Below are 18,299 nucleotides of genomic sequence, written 5' to 3' on the forward strand. Positions count from 1 at the left end.
ATTACATTCTATCATGTGTTTGTGCTGTGATGTGTGGGTTGTTTCAGTGTTTATTGTCTGAGTTTTGGAGAATTCCCTTCTGTAGTATTTTTTCTGACCCATTCTCCCTGCTGTATTTCCTGTAGCTGCAGTTTCTGTTAGGACCAAGTCTGCTCCAGCAGCACTCACCGTACTGTTTCAAAGCTTTGTTATATTGCAATAGAAACATCAGTTCTTCTTATGTTATAATCATTTAAATCCGTAAGTGAAATATACTGAGGCATCTCTTTTATTCTAAATCATTGTTCGGTGTATATGAATTCGATCTTTTTCCTGAATCCTTCATCTTTTTCTTTTTTAACTTGAGGTATGTCTGAAACTCATTTGAAAATTCTCGTAAAAATTTTCTGTAATTTTTGAAATGTTTGTTTGAGCGAACTCCAACAATAAATGCACAACTATTTTGACAGCGCTATGTGTGCTTGTGCCACACCCCCACAGTGTATTATTGCAGCTTTGTAGAATAGTTTGCTAATGTTAACAACATAGCACTCCACCCTTCTTGTTCAAAACACCAATAACATGGCATTGGCCAAAATGCTGATGTTAAGGCTTTAAAATGAGCCGAAAACTAGTTGGTGATGTCACTGTAGCTATGTCCATTTTGTTGAAGTTAAATTCACTGATTCTGTTGTGAAAAACAGAATCTGTTTTATTATTATTATTATTATTATTATTACAACAGCTGCAGTATATTAAACTAAAACCACTAACCTCAGTAGAGCTGTTTCCTACATCAAAACTATGAACGGGCTTAAAAAAACTATGTAGCAATAAATAATTCAACATGCAAAGCACACAGGAGCACTTTCCATTCCATAAATAGCATATACTGTGGTGACTCATGTAATCGCTCTTTTTCAATGTAAATTTCACTAACGATGTCTAATCTTTCAGGAGTGCAGTACTTACCATTACAGTATCTGACATTGATTTGTCTTAAGCCCTTTTTGGATGGGATTATTGTTCCCTGGGGGCCTCATGTGATTGAGAAATTACCCGTCCCACTATCTCTGTAGGTTCTCAGTCATCCAGATCATGGTAGTTTTGAGATCTTGAGAAATACAAGAAGGAAACTGGACTTTCTATATTAGTCCTGTGTTAGAATCCCTTTATTAGAAGTACAGTTACTATTTATTTTCTATCACTCCTGCTCCAACCAGCTGTTTCATGTTAGTTTCGCAGATTCAGTTCATTTCAATTCAATATAGCGCCAAATCACAAGAACAGTCACCTCAAGGCACTTTATATTGTAAGGTAGACCCTACAATAATACACAATACATATGAAGAACAACCCCACAATCATATGACCCCGTATGAGTAAGCGCTGTGGCAACAGTGGGAAGGAAAAACTCCCTTTTAACAGGAAGAAACCTCCGACAGAACCAGGCTCAGGGAGGGGCGGGGCCATCTGCTGCAACCGATTGGGGTGAGAGAAGGAAGACAGGATAAAGACATGCTGTGGAAGAGAGCCAGAGATTTATAAGAAGTATGATTCAAAGCAGAGAGGTCTATTAACACATAGTGCATGAGAAAGGTGACTGACTGACATAGTATTTATAAAGTGTGTTTTACTCAGATGTACTGTCATCACTAGTCAACAACTAGACCTAAAGTCAACCTAAAGGCTGTTGGGCCTGTTCACAGTAAGGACACTGTCATTTATGTTATCCATCTCATTTCCTTTGACAGTTAGCTCCTCTCCATGCTGTACAGAAGCAGAAAACCTAGATTTGTACCAAAAGGTTTCCCAACTTTCCTTTTTAATGACAAAGCATCACTTTAAAACACACACAAAGATGTTCATTCAGAACATCTTTCCTACAAAAAATATAGGAAAAAAGGCAACATCCCCAAGATGTGACATTGTCTTGGTGAATGAGGCTAAAATTGTCACAGGACATTTGTCTTTGATGCGATTTTATTGACATGGCTTTTATTGCTAAGGATTGATATTGAAAATGACTTACTACAGGTCTCCATAAAATAATTACATCATGTAAAGAATGGTAGCAGGATAACAACATGGTTATACAAATAGTTTAGGGCACTTTCTTATATGCATCAGTTCTGTGTTTAAAAAATGCTGCAAGTTACACCATGGCAAACTGCCAAACGATAAGTGTGCACAGGTCTTTGCTGCCAAAATCTAAATGCCAGTATTGCTGTACACCACTCTGCAGTTTTTACTTAAAGCATATAAAACCTGTCAAGAGACACAGTTAAGTTTGCTTTGAAGAAACCAGCAAAAACAGTAGCTTGAAAACGACCATAGAATTATCTCCTCTGTATCTCAGTAAGAGTTGCACAAATATAGTGCATTTCTTGTCACTATTGAAATGAATTAAGTTATACTTAAATTGTCCAAATTACACTTGTCTGATGGTAATTTGCTCATTCTATGTATGTGCACATTAAGCTTGCATTATGTGTTTGTCCTCGTGTTAGATTCTCGTTTGTGGCTCTGCAGTGGTGTGTGCTGGGATGAAAAGGGTGTGGTCTAAACATCTTATTGATTATAGTTGTTTAACGACTGCAGTTGTTGTAAATTGAAATGATGGTAGTTGGCTGGAGCTGGTATGGGACTCATGAGTGCGGGAGAGAAAAATTAAGAGCAGTTTAAACTTACTGCATTAAGTGCAGCGATCATAATTTGTCCACTGTGCAAGTTTGTGTTTGTTTTGTTGCATTTGTTTTTCAGTGTACAGGATGTTTATCCATTGTTTGACAGTAAATGTGTGCTTTTTTTTTGTTTGTTTTTTGTTTTGTTCTTTTACCTTGTTGCAGTATGTGTGTACACTCATAATAACTCTTTATATTGTCAGGGGGGAATGATGTAAACTGCTGCAGTAGAAGCCTGAATGCAAAGCCAGGCTCTTTTCTCCCTGATGCCTGTATTAATGCTGTGTCCCACTGGACCAAAATCAGCTTTTCTGCAGCTTTTTCACTGTCAGGCCATTTTACCTGCTGCACAAGTGCTGGTAAACCTCTTAAGCTCATTCTGCCCCATTTCTTTCCCTCTTCCCTCCCAAGTAGTCTCAAAGGATTCACCAAAGACAAAGACGCAGCCTCTTTGACTATTAGGGCCATTTAAAGGTATCCCCATGTTGAACATGGCTGAAATACAGTGCCGTTATTTTGATGCGTCCCATCAGTATTTATTTTATAATTTACAACCCCAGTTAACTGCAGTGGTTTAATGTTTTTAAATTCATTTTTCACAGTCTACTGTGTGCTACTACTCAGTGCTACTAAGTACATAAGTGGTTTTGCCTGTACCTCTTTTATATTATCTTAACGTTTCATGAGAGAAAGTGTAAGATTTTGACACCTTTGAAAGACAATTAGTACAAAATGAAAGACTTTTCGCCTCTTAACGTAAAAATGAAAAAGAATAAGAAAGTGCGGGTCTGTCTAGCATAGGATGATTTCTTATTAAACTACTGATGCACATTTAAAGACATCTAAAGTTTAATTGTTAAGAATTTATCAGATTCTAAAGTTAGCTTTTAATTTCAAGAGAAACTCTGAGGGCAACATGTCCTCATAGTAATTAGATGTCATAGTCTCTCCTCGGATATCTTTTTTTTGTTCCAATACACTTAATATCAAAAGCATAAGCTGTCCTTATAAACATAATTTACTTTACAGTTGGAAGAAGTGATATTTCTTCATGAATGACACATTTGTTATTTATATAATATGGTTTGATCTTCATCTACATGTGAGTCACACTTTTATGCACAAACTCACTCAACAAATAAACAAAAACACAGGTCTCAGATGTTCTAGTTAAGGAGGTAAGACAATGTTTTAGTTGAGCTCCTATAAAGAAACACATACTGATAAAGTACGCTCTTCTCAAGAGGATTGGTTGGTATGAACTATGCCTTGTTCACAACAACTTTCTTAGGGCCTTAATATAATCATTATGTAATATCCTGGAGGTTTGAAAATGCAAAGAAAGCTATTCTAAAGACATAGGCGTTCATTAATCCACAATAAGACAAACAGTTTACAAATGGAAGAAATGTTGGGCTGTTGCTATTCTGTATACGGGTGAAGCTCTGTGGATGGTGAAGGAGAATTTGAAGTTTTTGGCAAAAATGCACAAAGTTCCTTTAAGAAAAGAGACACTGCCAAAAACTGACTGAGAAGCATGGTGGATGCAGCATCATGGAATAGTTGTTTGGCTGTCTTGCAATCACTGTGGGATCAAAGAATTAGAAATGACATTAGGACATGTTGCAGAAGAACATCTGGGCAGCAGTTCCTTAAGCTTATGAGCGCATTCTGTAGGTGATCTAATTAACCTTCCTGCCTTCTTGGGACCTTTTTGTGCCACTGCTATGTGTTAAATGGCTGCCATTTCCACTGTGTTCAGTGGAATATAACCAAACTTGCCACAGGATAGTTTTTACCTGTCAATGTTAATATTCCAGTGTGAATTCCTTAAATCAGCCTAAAATGGCTGAGCAGCAGAAATCCCCACACCCATCACCCTGGGGACCATTTTCTGCCCATTGACTTCCATTATAAACGCTATTTTTCAACCCCAAATTATCATCATATGATTTTATTTTTTCTTCTTTTCTTGGATGTCAATGAAGACTCAGGGCCTTGAAGTTTTAATTTTTAAATTGCAAAAAAAATGCAAAAAAAATAATGGCAGGTCAAAATGTATGTTGGTGCCAATCTTTGGTCCATCTAAAGGCCTACTTATAATGACAATCACATATTACTTCAACTGGTTTTTTGTGGAATTATTTAGTTTCGTTTTTTGGTTTTTGGGGCTTATAACACAGGGCGCTCATGTAATAACACTGGGATTTGAAGGGTTAAAACAACGAAAATATAATTAAAACTTTACATGAATATTTCAGGGAGAAGTAGTTTTACAAGGTTGGCTAATTTAAAGTGGAATAAAATATGGATATATGGTCTTTTTATGGCGTGGCTGAGAATGGTCCCTAGGGTGATGGGTGTGAGTTTTTTAAAGGATGGCAGGAGGGTTAAACAATAAACCAAACCAAAGTAAATATTCAACAGAGTGCTTGAGAGAGAACTAAATTTAAGTTTTGGAAACTCCAAAGCAAGTCACTAACTTTTACCTAATTTAGACGTCTGTGGAAATGCCTGCTGTGTGCCATCAAGACATCAGTTGATGATGTGGAAGTGTCAGAAGCAATTTTAGGCTAAATCTGATGAAGGCTATTGCTGTTAAAAGAGGACCTAAAGGTTTCAAGGCTACAATTTGCATTTGTTCAGTAAAACCATTAAAAAAAGCTTTTTATTTATGTTAATGTCAAAATAGCAGCAAATACAAACACATTACGTGTTGAGGTGTTGAAAAAAACTCCTTTGTGAAAAGGTTTTTAATTGGCAGTCATCTTAGTGGGACTTTGACAAATCAATTGTTGTTTGGTCTGCTGCTGTGCAACTTTTCAGTTCTCCATTCTTGTATTTTCTTAACCAAGAATGCTCACTTTCTTAAATGTAACCATATTTTAAATGAGTGGATAAGACATTGGGAAACACCATTAGTAACAGTCATACTGGTTGAGCTTGGAAGAAACTGACAGGTAATCAGTTTTCCTGTGAAGCAGACCTCCTAATTGAATTACTCCATTTAATTACTAAATGGATCAAAGCTCTAAGATGGTCATTACAATTCTTAGACTTTACTCTTAGTTTTCTACGAAACAATAGCAGTGATTTTGCTCAGTGCACTGGCACACCAATACTTGCTCTAAGATGATGACTACTACTTTTCCCCAGTACTTGTGTACTGGTTGTGCTGCTGGCATGAAATCATAAGTGAAAACAAACAAACCACCAACCAGTAGCCGTCAGTAAATTTGTGCTGTTGAGAGTTTTACTTTTGTACACCAATATTCCTTTTGTTTTTTTTGTTTTTTAAATTATCCTCATTAACCGCTCGTCTTTGGTTGACTTGGTCATTTGGTCATTTATCTTAGAGCATTGATCCATATGAGGAGTCTTTGTGCCTTCTAACTGTAACTGAAATATCAGCTTTTTGTTGTCCCTGCAGGACAGGAAAGTGAATGGAAAATCAATTATTTTTGTAATAAATAATCCTCTTAACATGATGGATTTGAGACATAGACTGCAGTGGCTTTTCAAGAGTTTTCATATCTGAGAGCCAAAACTGTACTCTGAAGCCAGAAGGCACATCTTACATAGACACAGAAAAACACACAGTAAACTCACACAACTGTTCATAAACACGGATTGTATTGAGTTACAGAGTGAGGGATGAGATGAGGTGAGAGGTGAGGATGGCTTTCATGCTGTTAGGAATATGTGTGGGTGTGTATGCTGATGAAACGAGTGGAAATATAGATAATACATCTTTTAATATTGCAAAAACAGTACAAAAATGTGGCTCATTTAAACATGCACAAACTAGATGAAGTTTTTGGCCACTTTAAAAAGGGCATATCATATTTTTTTAACTTTATGAGCCTTAATTAGTATAGCAGACATTGGAAACATAGTAAATTGGAAGCTTGGGTTTCCACAAGCAATAAAGAAACATTGTTTGATAATCAGCCAGGATGTTGTATTCACTAATATGGAATTGTGCTTTTCTTTACTGAAATATAGAATAATCTGTTAAAGTTAAACCAGTTAATATCTGCATGGTTGAAGACAAGCGGAAAAATCAATTACCAATAATTACAATAAATACACAGTGTGCATTGACTGAGTCGACATGTTTTATATCTGTGGCTTTGAACACCAGAGTGTCACACACTGCACCAGCATCCCAGAACAGAGAACATGATGGATGATGCAGCCAGTTGATTTAGTGGAGCTATAGCATGCAGTAGGTTTGTCAAATTTCAATTGTTGAACAAAGTGCTGCAGAATACCGAAGAACACAAAAGGCCAGAAGCTTTTAGTCACAGGCTAATCTTATAATAACCTGCAACCCATACGGTGGTGCATCACATTGTATTCTTTGTGTTTGTGTCATGTTTGAATGTAAAAGGCAGGAATAAAACCAATGGTTTTTTGTAAGAGGTCTGAATGCTGGCCTTGGATAAAGAAAGATGTTTAACAGATACTGTTTTAGTTTCCAGTGTTCTGTAAAAGGAGCAATAAAAAAGCAGTGCAGTGACTTGTGTCGATTTTAGTCTGTGTTGTTCTTACATTTGCAGGAAGAAGTTTTGTTGGAAAAAGTTCCAATCACAAATGGGAGGAGAAGAAAATCAGCATTTTAACTGCTGTTCAAAGGTCATATAGAGGCAAAAAGTCAAACTTGTACATTTTGCACTAACCTCTTGCACTCTCTTTCCCTTTCTTGTCTTGTCTCAGATTGCTTTCTCTCAGCACAACAGCATCATGGACCTGGTGCAGTTCTTCGTTACCTTCTTCAGGTAAGTTTTTTTTTTTTTTTATTGTTATATTTACTTATTTACTGACTCTTTCATGCCGAGCACCTTGTAGGGCTTTTGCTGCTCAGTGGTTCAGCTCCCAGAAGATCTTTGCTCAACTGAGCTCTAACCTGAAGTCACAAAGTTACAGTAGGAGGCAGCAGCCTCAGGAAAGACACTTCACCCTCAGCAGCTGTGTTACCTTCTGCAGGAGAAGTGTGGGTTGCTAAGAAAGAGCATGGATGCACAATTGATTGAAACATAATTTTATCTTGAAGAAAACCTGCAGGATTAATAAGATGAAGGGTTTTGTTTGTATAATGTATAAAGTTGCTGTGCTTGCTCTTAAAAGAATCATTTCGAAATCTTAATACTTAAAAAATTTAGGTTTCATGAAACAAAAAACTTTAAAAAGTATCCAAATGAGTTGCTTTGACCTGCAAATCAGCTAATTAGTGGGCTCCCAATCTTTGAAAAACCAGTGCATTATTAATAAGCTCATAAGAATTTTATAGTTGTTTTTCATACCTTCTCACTCACTTGAATTGAAGAAAATATATGAATTTCATATCTAAACTCAAAATGCTGAAACCTAAGAATCCAGTGAAATTAACTATGAGTTTTTCCTTACTATATTTGTTATGTTTCTCTTATTATAATAAAGCCATCATAGCAAGTGAGGAAACTTTCACTAAAAGATTAATTTATATAGTAATATTTATGACATACTTGCCCTTGGTATACTTTTTATTGCATACGTGTAAGAAGACTATAAGTGTACACTATTTGTGTCCAGATGGTTGATTCTTCATAGTCTTTAATCATCTCTGGGTTGTTAAAAAACACATTATAAATACAATAATAGTGGTTATAACAATGACGATAAACAGCTAAATAAAACACGAAGAAATGAATGTAGGTTTGTTAACAGCTCACGTACCTTGTAGTTCACTAGTGCACATGCATGTCTTTTTAAAGTAACCGGTCATCAACAGCCGTCAAGTTGAGAATCACAGCTTCTGGGATATTACCGAGCACTTCCATTCAGTGCAATTCTTTCCTTCTAAAATTAAGTTTTTCAAGGCTAAGTGTAAAAAGAGTGACCAGAGCCACAGAAATAACTCGTCATTTCCTTTTCTAGTTGCATTATAGTCTTTCATGTGGGAGAGTATTAAAGATTTCCCACTACCAAATTACCAGTACTTGGATGACAAGCTTTGATCCAACTGTGTAAAATAGACTTTCTGGCAACTCTCTAGAGGGTAGGCCTAAGAGGAATCATCTTTTGTATTGCTTAATTTATTTTTTATTTTCCACTAAGTTCCAGGAAATCCTAAGAACCTGGAAATCAATTTACTCCCCAGAAGCAGCAAAAATATGTTCGCCTCTCAGAATGCCACTTAATGCACAGATGAGGTTTTACCATGTTTAACTATATACCTTGATGATATTTGACATGTGTTTGTTCAGACAGTTTGAACTGAAACAAATGCAAACATACATATAAATAAAGTGTATATGTAGGCGATCGTGGCTCAAGTTGGGTGTTCGTCTTGTAATCGGAAGGTTGCCGGTTCGAGCCCCGGCTCGGACAGTCGCGGTCGTTGTGTCCTTGGGCAAGACACTTCACCTACCGCCTACTGGTGATGGCCAGAGGGGCCGATGGCGCGATATGGCAGGCTCGCTTCTGTCAGTCTGCCCCAGGGCAGCTGTGGCTACAACTGTAGCTTGCCTTCACCAGTGTATGAATGTGAGAGTGGTATTGTAAAGTGCTTTGAGGGGTCCCAAAAAGCGCTATATAAATGCAATCCATTATTATTATTATTATTATGAGAAAAAAACAGAATTTATATAATTCTAATGATTTTGGGAATCAATATTTGATATGATCACCTTTATTTTTCAACATCGCCTGAAATCTTTTTGGCAAATTTTCATAATTCCATTAATTCTGACAAGATCCCCAACACTACTGCCTCAAATGCAACCCCAAACCATGACAGAGCCTCCTCTACATGCTTTACAAATGGTTGTCATAATCAGTGCTGTACCTCTCTCCTGACCTACTCCAGGAACCAAAATTTTCTGATTTGGATTAATCACTCCATCAGATCTGTTGCCACTGATCTTCATTCCAGGTCTTGTGTAGTTTGCCATACCCCACTTTTTTCCTCTCCATTTCTCTTCCTTATGAACTTCTTGACAGCCACGTTTCCACTGAGATTTTGGCAAACAGTAGATGGATCAACCAGGTGCCAAGGACCAGGTGCATCGCTTAGGCCCTGTGTCACATCTTTGCTGGATTTGTTTTCCAATTTCTTAAGGACAAGACTTTCTGATGTTATTCATCTGCTGTAGTTTTTTTGTCCTCCACTTATCTGGTTTCCTCAAAATTTTTAATGGCACACTGCACATATGCTGCCTGTTGTGGTGAGATTGGGTACCAAATGTTCATCTAAAAGCTCTTTGGAATCATCTTCCTGGTGCAGAAATACGATTTATAGCTGTAAAACTATGTTTCCCCTGTTACTTGTAATTTTTGGTTTTCTGGAATTAGTTTTTTTGTTGCTTGTTAGACTACCTGCCTCACTCTAATAATAGTTCATTGTCCATTTCTTCATTCTGTCTGCAAGTCTGCATTTGGCTCCACATTATCCACACATTATGATAACTATCCGGTCGTTAAGTGATGACGTGACGAATCCTACTTCTGGGCCTAAAGTAGTCTGTGTTTAATATGGCTTTTGTGTTGTTAACATGTTTAATGTTTTGTATTTTCTTCTATTTAATCTCAAAAAACTCCTAAAACAGTCAGTGATCACTGTTGACCTCCCTCGGCTTTTATTACTGCTAATCATTTATTTAAGCTCAGTTTTTAAAACCTTAGGATGTAACTACAGCCCAGCCCATGCAGCAGTATATGAATGACTAACCTCATATTGTGGATGGATTATCTCAGTTGTTCTCCTGGCTGAAGTTTGGTCCTTTTACAGCATCCTGCCATGCGATTACATTTGTTCCTGACCACCGAGAACACTCACGCTAACTTTTATCGAGTGGAAAAAAAGTTAGCTTGTGTATATTATGCTAACATAGCTGTGTCGCTAGCGGTCACGTAGCACATCATTATATACCAGCTAGCAAAACTTCAGTAACCCTACAAACGTCACTGCTGTTTAGTTTTCTGTCTTCATTTACGTTGGAAGTGATAACAGAGCTGTACGTTTTAATTTGTTTCCAAAACCCCGCAGTCAGAACATGCTATATTGTATTTATTTATTTATTTATTTTTTTATTTTTTTGTGTCCCGTTTGGATCTTTAGCCATCAGAATTGTTGTCTTGAGGCCAAGAAAGATGCCAAGCGGATTTATTTTACCAAGTGGATCATCATGGCCTTGCCATATTGGTCCATTTGATTGACCTTTATTATAATTATGAATTTATTTTATTTTCAGTTGCTACAAACGGGACAGACATGACTGGGGGATAGGACAGGGAGAAAGAATGAAAGAAAGAGAGGGAGAGAAAGAAAACCAAAGGGGAGAAGAGACGGTGAGAAGGGGGGGAAGAAAGAAAAAAACAAACAAACAAACAAAACACCTGGATCACCTGTATGGAGAAAAAAAACAGAAGAGAAAGCAAACAACAAAGAGCAACATAATAAAAAAAACATCACCATCACAATAAACTAGCTAGCAGTAGATACTAAATAATAAACAATGTTGTGCAGCATGCAAGATAGACAGCGCACAATGTGCTTTGAGGCAGCAGCCAAGAAAGGCTGTGAACACACGTGTGTACACCTGTTTGCACACCTGTGTGGATCAGCATGCTTGTATTCCAAAGGTTTCTCCATGTAATGATCTGCTAGGGAGTGTGGGGAGCCATAGCCCCGTCCACCAGGGTATGAAGCAGGTATGGAGGAGATCCAGGCCCCAGATATCCAGAGGCCCCAGAGTACAAGGACCCGAGGAGGACCACCAAAGGGGGGGGGGGACCGTGCCACCCTCCTGGGAAGAGCTGAGTAGAGCCCCAGCTATATATAGCTATATTGTATTTAGATAGAAGCTAGCGAGCTAACTCCCTGCTAACTTCTAACTCCGTTAAATGTCATAAATTCCGTTTTCATGGATGCCTGGATGTTAAACTCAATTGTTACACCTGGTAGAGCAGAACACTGATCATTTTATTAAAGATGAAAGACTTTAGACAGTTTTTCAACTCTCAGTAATGCCATAGTGATCGTTTGATATATGGACCTGCAGCGGAGCTTAGGCCCAGACACGGCTAGTGACGTCAGACTTAACGACCCGATAGTAGAAAGGCAGTGTTCAGCAGCCAGTCTAGCAGTATATCATCGTTGATTATGCACACAAAAAAAGTCAAAAGATAGAATGAGTTTCACATTTACACATTAATCAGCTTAAAGCAGCAAGAATACAGATGATGGGAAGCTACATGGGATGAAATGTCTTGCTTACCCATCTTGTTTATTTGTCTATATACAGTAGAGCTTGCTGTGGACATTTAAAGGAATCAGCACAAATAGACATGAAACAGGACAACATCCTGCTGTCTGTGCATTTTCCTTTATCTTTCTGAGGCAGGACGTTGTTTAATAATATTATTATTGCTTTTTGTTGTTTAAGATAAATGGAAATAATTAAATCCAAAAATAATTTCCATTCCATCTATGGTTTTCCTTTACAATAACTCCATTAGAAAACACACAGCCAGTCATTTTTATTTTTCTATTTTTGGACTGGGTGAGAGTCGTTTGTGTTACAGCTCATAGTCATGCAGACCCACACTGGATCTAATGAGACTGTTTTGGGAAAGATGTCTGGAATGAGCTCTGCTGTCTTCAGGCAAGATTCTGCCACTCAGCTCTGACGTCGGACAAGTGTGTGTCTCTGTTTGTGTTAGTGCGTGTGTGTGTGTTATTTCCTGTATATGTTCACATGTATCCTCTTTCCTGTGTTCATGCTTGTGTGTGTGTGGGAGTGTGTGTCACTATGCAGCCATGTGGGGAAGTGAGACGTTTTGTGCCCAGGGCCGGCTTCTGGACATCGGTGACCTTTAGGCCAGCATAGAGAGATGATGTCACCATTCAGGGACAGTGTCAAGTTTTGCCGGGAGAGTTTCTTGCATGTGTGTATGCATGTTAGTTACTGCTATGTTGATGAGTTGCTCTCTTCTGCACTGCAGACTTGAGAAAAGGATATGTGCTAAAACAAGGGGACTTTTCTTTCCATTGTTGGTTTATTTGCAGCATGTTATATAATGTGATGTGCATTTATTTTTCTTTAAGTTGTGGTGAGTTCATTAAAGGGTTTTGAGCAGCAGTTTTTGCCAATGTTGAATCGAAAAGCAAACAGACCATCCCGTTCTCGTTCCCATAACGAGGTGAACAATGTGGCCTTTGTGTCTGTGATATTGGGTTATGAAATAATAAGACTTGTTACCACTATGCCAACTCTTGCCACAATGCCAACATTCCCTGCTGAGTTTGGAAGTTTGTTCACTTACAAATGTATGAAAAGGCTCTGCGGTAGCTTCATTGTTAAGTAGAGAGACAGAATATTAACTAGATCCAGACACATAACATTACATAAAAGTTATAAACGGCTGTGTGCCCATCTGCCATTACACAATAGACATACATTGTAATATACTTTGCATAATAGATTACAGTCAATCAGTTACAGATAATACTGATCTCAGCTTGTGTGAATAAAGCACACCTGTACACAAAATCACCACCATCATTGGCAAGACCAAAGAGTTGTCAGATGATGTCATGGACAAGATTGTAGATTCTAAGGAAGAAGTTCGGAGAACTGTTGGTTATTCAGAAATGGAATAAATGCAGAATGACTATCAATTTCTCTTGGGCTCATACGTGAGGATGATCATGAGAGATGGTAGATCATTCCAAAACTACACGGGAAGATGCTTGTTAAAGTTCTGAATGCAGGTAGGACCAAAGTCACCAAGAACACCTGCTGTGTTTGAAGGAAGATAAATGCTAAATATGATCCAAAGAACACCATGGCCACAGTCAAGCAAAGAGGTCAATCTACGTTGCTCACGAGCTCTGGGTAGTAACCGAAAGAATGAGGTTGCGATACAAGCAGCAGAAATTAGTTTCCTTTGAAGAGTGGGTGGAGTAGAGCCACTGCTCCTCTACATTGAAGGAGCCAGTTGTGGTGGTTTGGGCATTGGACTAGGATGCCTTCTCAATGCCTCCTAGAGGTGGTTTTCTGGGCATAGCCTACTGGGAGGAAGCCCCGGGGCAGACCCAGGATTCTCTTTAGAGATTAGATCTCTGTGTTTTGAAAAGTGAACTACTTCAGCTGGGAGGTAGGGGTGGGGCAGTGTGTTCCATCTATGCTGTATGAAGTTGTGTGTAAAACTGAAAGAGGTGAAAACTGTTCGGTATTGGATGGATTATCTGTTCAGAGATTAATTGTTAGTTATTAGTATCTGAATATTTTTTGACAACACTTTAGGGTAATTGAAGAAAAACTAAGAAGTCTGATAAATGAAATGCAGTCTATCGTCAAATGTTGTCCTTACCATGTCCACATGCGGTGCTGTAGATTCTGAGTGTGTCACAAGTCTGGACTTCTTGGCTTGTGTTGCAGTGTGCAAGTACCAAAGAGCCTTAGTCATGACTCTCATTTTGTGTGTGTATGTGGGAGGTAGCCTTTAGGCAGAAGGCAGAGTGATGAGATGCAGTCTGGCAGTGGGAATGCAGAGAAAATTGAAAGATATGCAGCTAAGGCAAAAATCAGGACTGAAAGTAAATATTGAACATGTATCTGCATGTCAGTTAGTGATCTGATTTACCCAGATTACTTATTACCCTAAAAATACATTTAATTTCTATCTCTGCAATAACCACTCCAAACTTCTAAAAAGGGTTCAACAGCTTTAAATTCGGTTTAGGCAATCAAATCTCTCGGTTAAGGCTGGAGAAAGATTGAGTTCTGGGCCAACACTGCTTTGTGCATGACAGTGATCTACAAACATCTGTTGAGTATTCAACAGTTAATTCAGTAATTGAGCAATTAAGTGTCCTTCAAAATCAATTGAGGCAAATTAGTTATAAACATATTTTGTCAGAGATAGGTGATGGAACCTGGCCTCCATTGCTGCCTGAAGAATTGTGTGACAGTGTGATGTGAAAAGGCATCATGTTTCTTTCAGCATTGCTGGTCAAAAATCCACAACAGTCTTATCATATTATAATTAATGTAAATGTAGAAACTGTGGTGCAGCCGATTAAGTAGAGTACTTTTACCCACTCAGAGTTGAATCCTGTATGAAGCCAAAAGCCTGCATGAAGCAGGCTTAATACAGAGGGGGAACTGCTGCAGGAGAAGGGCTGTCTATTTTCAAATCCTTAAGGGTTTTTATTTTTCAGTTCTAGATTTCTGCCTACTGCAGCTTTAATTATAGTCCAAAAATTTGAAGCAGAATCAAAGTTGGCGACATGAGGGCAGAGGGGAAAAGAGAAAAGACTGAAATGCTGCAGTATTAAACAATAGCTGGAGAAAAAGCTCAGCCATTATTAATTTTATGTGATATTTTGAAAGTGGCATCGTTTTAAGTGTAAATACAGTCTCGTAATGACTCATATCGATCTGTGTTGGATGTGCTTTTGAAAATTAGGCCCAGATGTTTAAAGACTCCCGGAGTAGTTGTAAAATTTTCTTCCACAAAGAATCTACAGTTTAAAAACTCTCCTCTCCTCATCTTCCCGTCTCTCCCACCCTTCATCCATCCTCCATGCACATTCTTTTTCATATCCAAATGAAGGAGAATGGCCATAATTAAACAGCATTTATGTTGCTCCTCTCCACAGTCTCAGATGCTAATTGGTGACACCGCAGCGCAGCTTTGTCCAATTACTCCCAGCTCTGACTCGCTTGATTAGCAATCAGTTTCATTCTCTCTCTTTTCCCCTAAAACAGCAGAGTCGCTACTCAGAAGTGAGTGGCTCATGAGACTCCCCGAAATTGCCCATGTCATTTCAAAATGACCACCATGACCAACATCCACTTCGAGTTAAATTCTCTGTGGTGTTCTCTTTGATCAAATATCTGGGTAGTGACCGAAAGAATGAGATTGCAGACAAGCGGCGGAAATGAGCTTCGTCTGCAGGGTATCTGTGCTCAGGCTCAGGGTGAGGGTGCTTGCTCATTTGGGAGGGACTCAGAGCAGAGCTGAACTTTAGAGCAGCTGACTGAAAATCTGACTAGGTTGCCTCCCAGGTAAGGAAATTTGGACAGACCCAGGCATGGCTTTACATTCAAGTGCAGATAGCTACGAATTTAACTATTGATCTTTTCAGCATCGTCCCTAGTTACTAAATTTTTCAGATTTTACACTCAAGTCAGTATAAGGAAGCTGACTGAGTGGCAGTGGGATAAACCAGTGGTCCAACCTGCCAAATATTATGATAAATAATATAACACACGAGCACATCAGTGCATTTTTCCCCTTTCCTGCCATGAAAGATGACTGCTCTCTCTGTGGGCATTGTTCTTCAAGAGGCTTCTTTCTTTTAAAATGAATGCTGGTTCACAGGGAACCGTTAGACAACCGACATTGTCTAACTTTGTAAGATATTTACCTTACAGTGTGGAGCACCTTGCACTCACTCACTCTTTTTATTTTTGCTTCACTTGCTGTTTGATTAGGTCTGGGCACCAAAATGATCAGGTTATATTTGCATGTTGAAAAGTGATAGTTACGGATTCCCAGTGGGAAATGCTGGTGTTCCATATGTGATTAATTGGAAGACAGACCAGATAACTTATTGCAGAGACCAAATGAGTCAACTTAAATGGTTTCATCCAGACTGTGCAGCACTTTGTAACTGTTTATTTTAAAGAGTGCTTTTTTAGTGCACTCTCTGAACACCTTGATTGCACACTCATTCTTGGCGGTGACCTCAACCTTGGACTAAATGAAGAAATGGATAGGCTCAACACAACAGGAACTCAGCGTAATTGGCAGTCCACAAATATAATCAAACAGTATATGAACGACTTTGGTCTTTGCGATGCATGGCGCTCTCTTCACCCCACCAGTAAGGAATATACTTTTTTCTCGCATGTTCATCACTCTTACTCTCGTCTGGATTATTTTTTGGTCAGCAGCTCACTGCTGTGTGACATTTCAGACACTGAGATTCATCCTATAGCTGTCAGCGATCATGCTCCTGTATCTTTAACACTAATGCACAAGAATAATACTACGCCAAGTAAAAACTGGAGATTTAATATATCACTACTTAAAGATGAAGACTTTATTAAATACTTTAAAAAGGAATGGACTTCATATTTAGACTTTAATGACACTCCCGGAATATCTGCTTCTGTTCTATGGGAAGCAGGGAAAGCTGTGATGAGAGGTAAAATAATTTCTTTCTCATCACACAAAAAGAAAGAAGAAAACAAAAATATTCAGGAATTAGAAAAAAACATCAAATCACTAGAAGAAGCCTACGCGTCCCACCAAGATCAGGAAACATTGAACAAAATATGCAAAACAAAACTAGAATTAAATGAAACTATTAATAAAAAAACACAATTCCTTATACAAAGACTTCGCTTGCAGAATTTTGAACACAGTAACAAATCAGGTCGATTTCTAGCTAACCAGCTAAAAATAAATAAAGAAAAAATAACTATATGTGCTGCTAAAGATTTATCGGGGAACACAATATATGATCCTGGAAGAATAAACAACATTTTTAGGGATTTCTATGAAACTTTATACTCACCACAAATAAACCCATCTAAAAATGAAATTGATCTGTTTCTTGACAACGTAACTCTTCCAAAATTACTAGACAGTCAAGCAATGGAACTGGATTCGCCACTGACGCCAAGTGAACTCCAGGAAGCCCTGATAAGTATGCCCAATAATAAGGCTCCAGGTCCAGACGGCTTCCCTGCAGAATTCTACAAAGAATTCTGGACAATTTTGGCACCAGTATTCCACAGCATGTTGCAGGAAATCGAGGAAAAGGGCAGACTACCACCAAATATGAATTCTGCCAACATTAGTCTCCTGCTAAAACCAGGCAAAGACCCTTTATTTCCCTCAAGCTATCGTCCAATTTCTCTTTTAAATGTAGACCTTAAAATAATCTGCAAAGCTCTCTCAAAGAGATTAGAGAAAATGACCCCCCTCTTAATTCATCCTGACCAAACTGGTTTCATAAAAGGTCGGCACTCCTCAACAAACACTCGTAGATTACTTAATTTAATAGACTACTCATACGATAAAAACATCGAAACCATAATATTATCTCTAGATGCAGAAAAAGCATTTGACAGAGTTAATTGGAAATTTTTATTCGCAACTTTACACAAATTTGGTTTTGGAAACTCTTTCATAAACTGGATAAGAATATTATACAATTCCCCAACGGCTCGTATCAGAACAAATGACCAGACATCCTCCAGCTTCTGTCTCCTGAGGGGCACCAGACAGGGATGCCCACTCTCCCCTTCACTATTTGCAATTTTTATTGAACCACTAGCAGCAGCATTTAGACAGGCTACAACAATTAAGGGCATAAAATGTAAGAACATAGAACATAAAATCAGTCTCTATGCGGATGATGTGTTGCTTTTTCTGCAAAACACACAAACCAACCTCTCTGAGGTAATTACTTTAATAAACTGGTTTTCAAGAGTTTCAGATTATTCAATTAACTGGCCAAAATCTACAGTTCTCCCCATTAACTGCTCCTTCCATAATTCTTCCTCTGCCCCACTGCAATCCGGAAATATTAAATATTTAGGTATTAATGTCTCTCCTAAGCTTTCAGATTTA

At 38.2% G+C, this 18,299-nt stretch overlaps 1 protein-coding gene across 3 annotated transcripts in view; it reads left to right on the forward strand.

Annotated features, from left to right (window-relative positions):
- Positions 1-18,299, forward strand: part of atrnl1a (attractin-like 1a) — a 329,340-nt gene that overhangs the window by 177,986 nt on the left and 133,055 nt on the right. For all 3 annotated transcript variants that reach the window (XM_026189694.2, XM_026189696.2, XM_026189697.2), the window contains one exon: positions 7,383-7,444. In XM_026189694.2, coding sequence (XP_026045479.2) covers positions 7,383-7,444 — 62 coding nt within the window. The remainder of the gene's footprint in view (positions 1-7,382; positions 7,445-18,299) is intronic.

Source organism: Astatotilapia calliptera, chromosome 13 (assembly GCF_964374335.1).
Source record: "Astatotilapia calliptera chromosome 13, fAstCal68.1, whole genome shotgun sequence".
NCBI classification, from domain to species: domain Eukaryota; kingdom Metazoa; phylum Chordata; class Actinopteri; order Cichliformes; family Cichlidae; genus Astatotilapia; species Astatotilapia calliptera.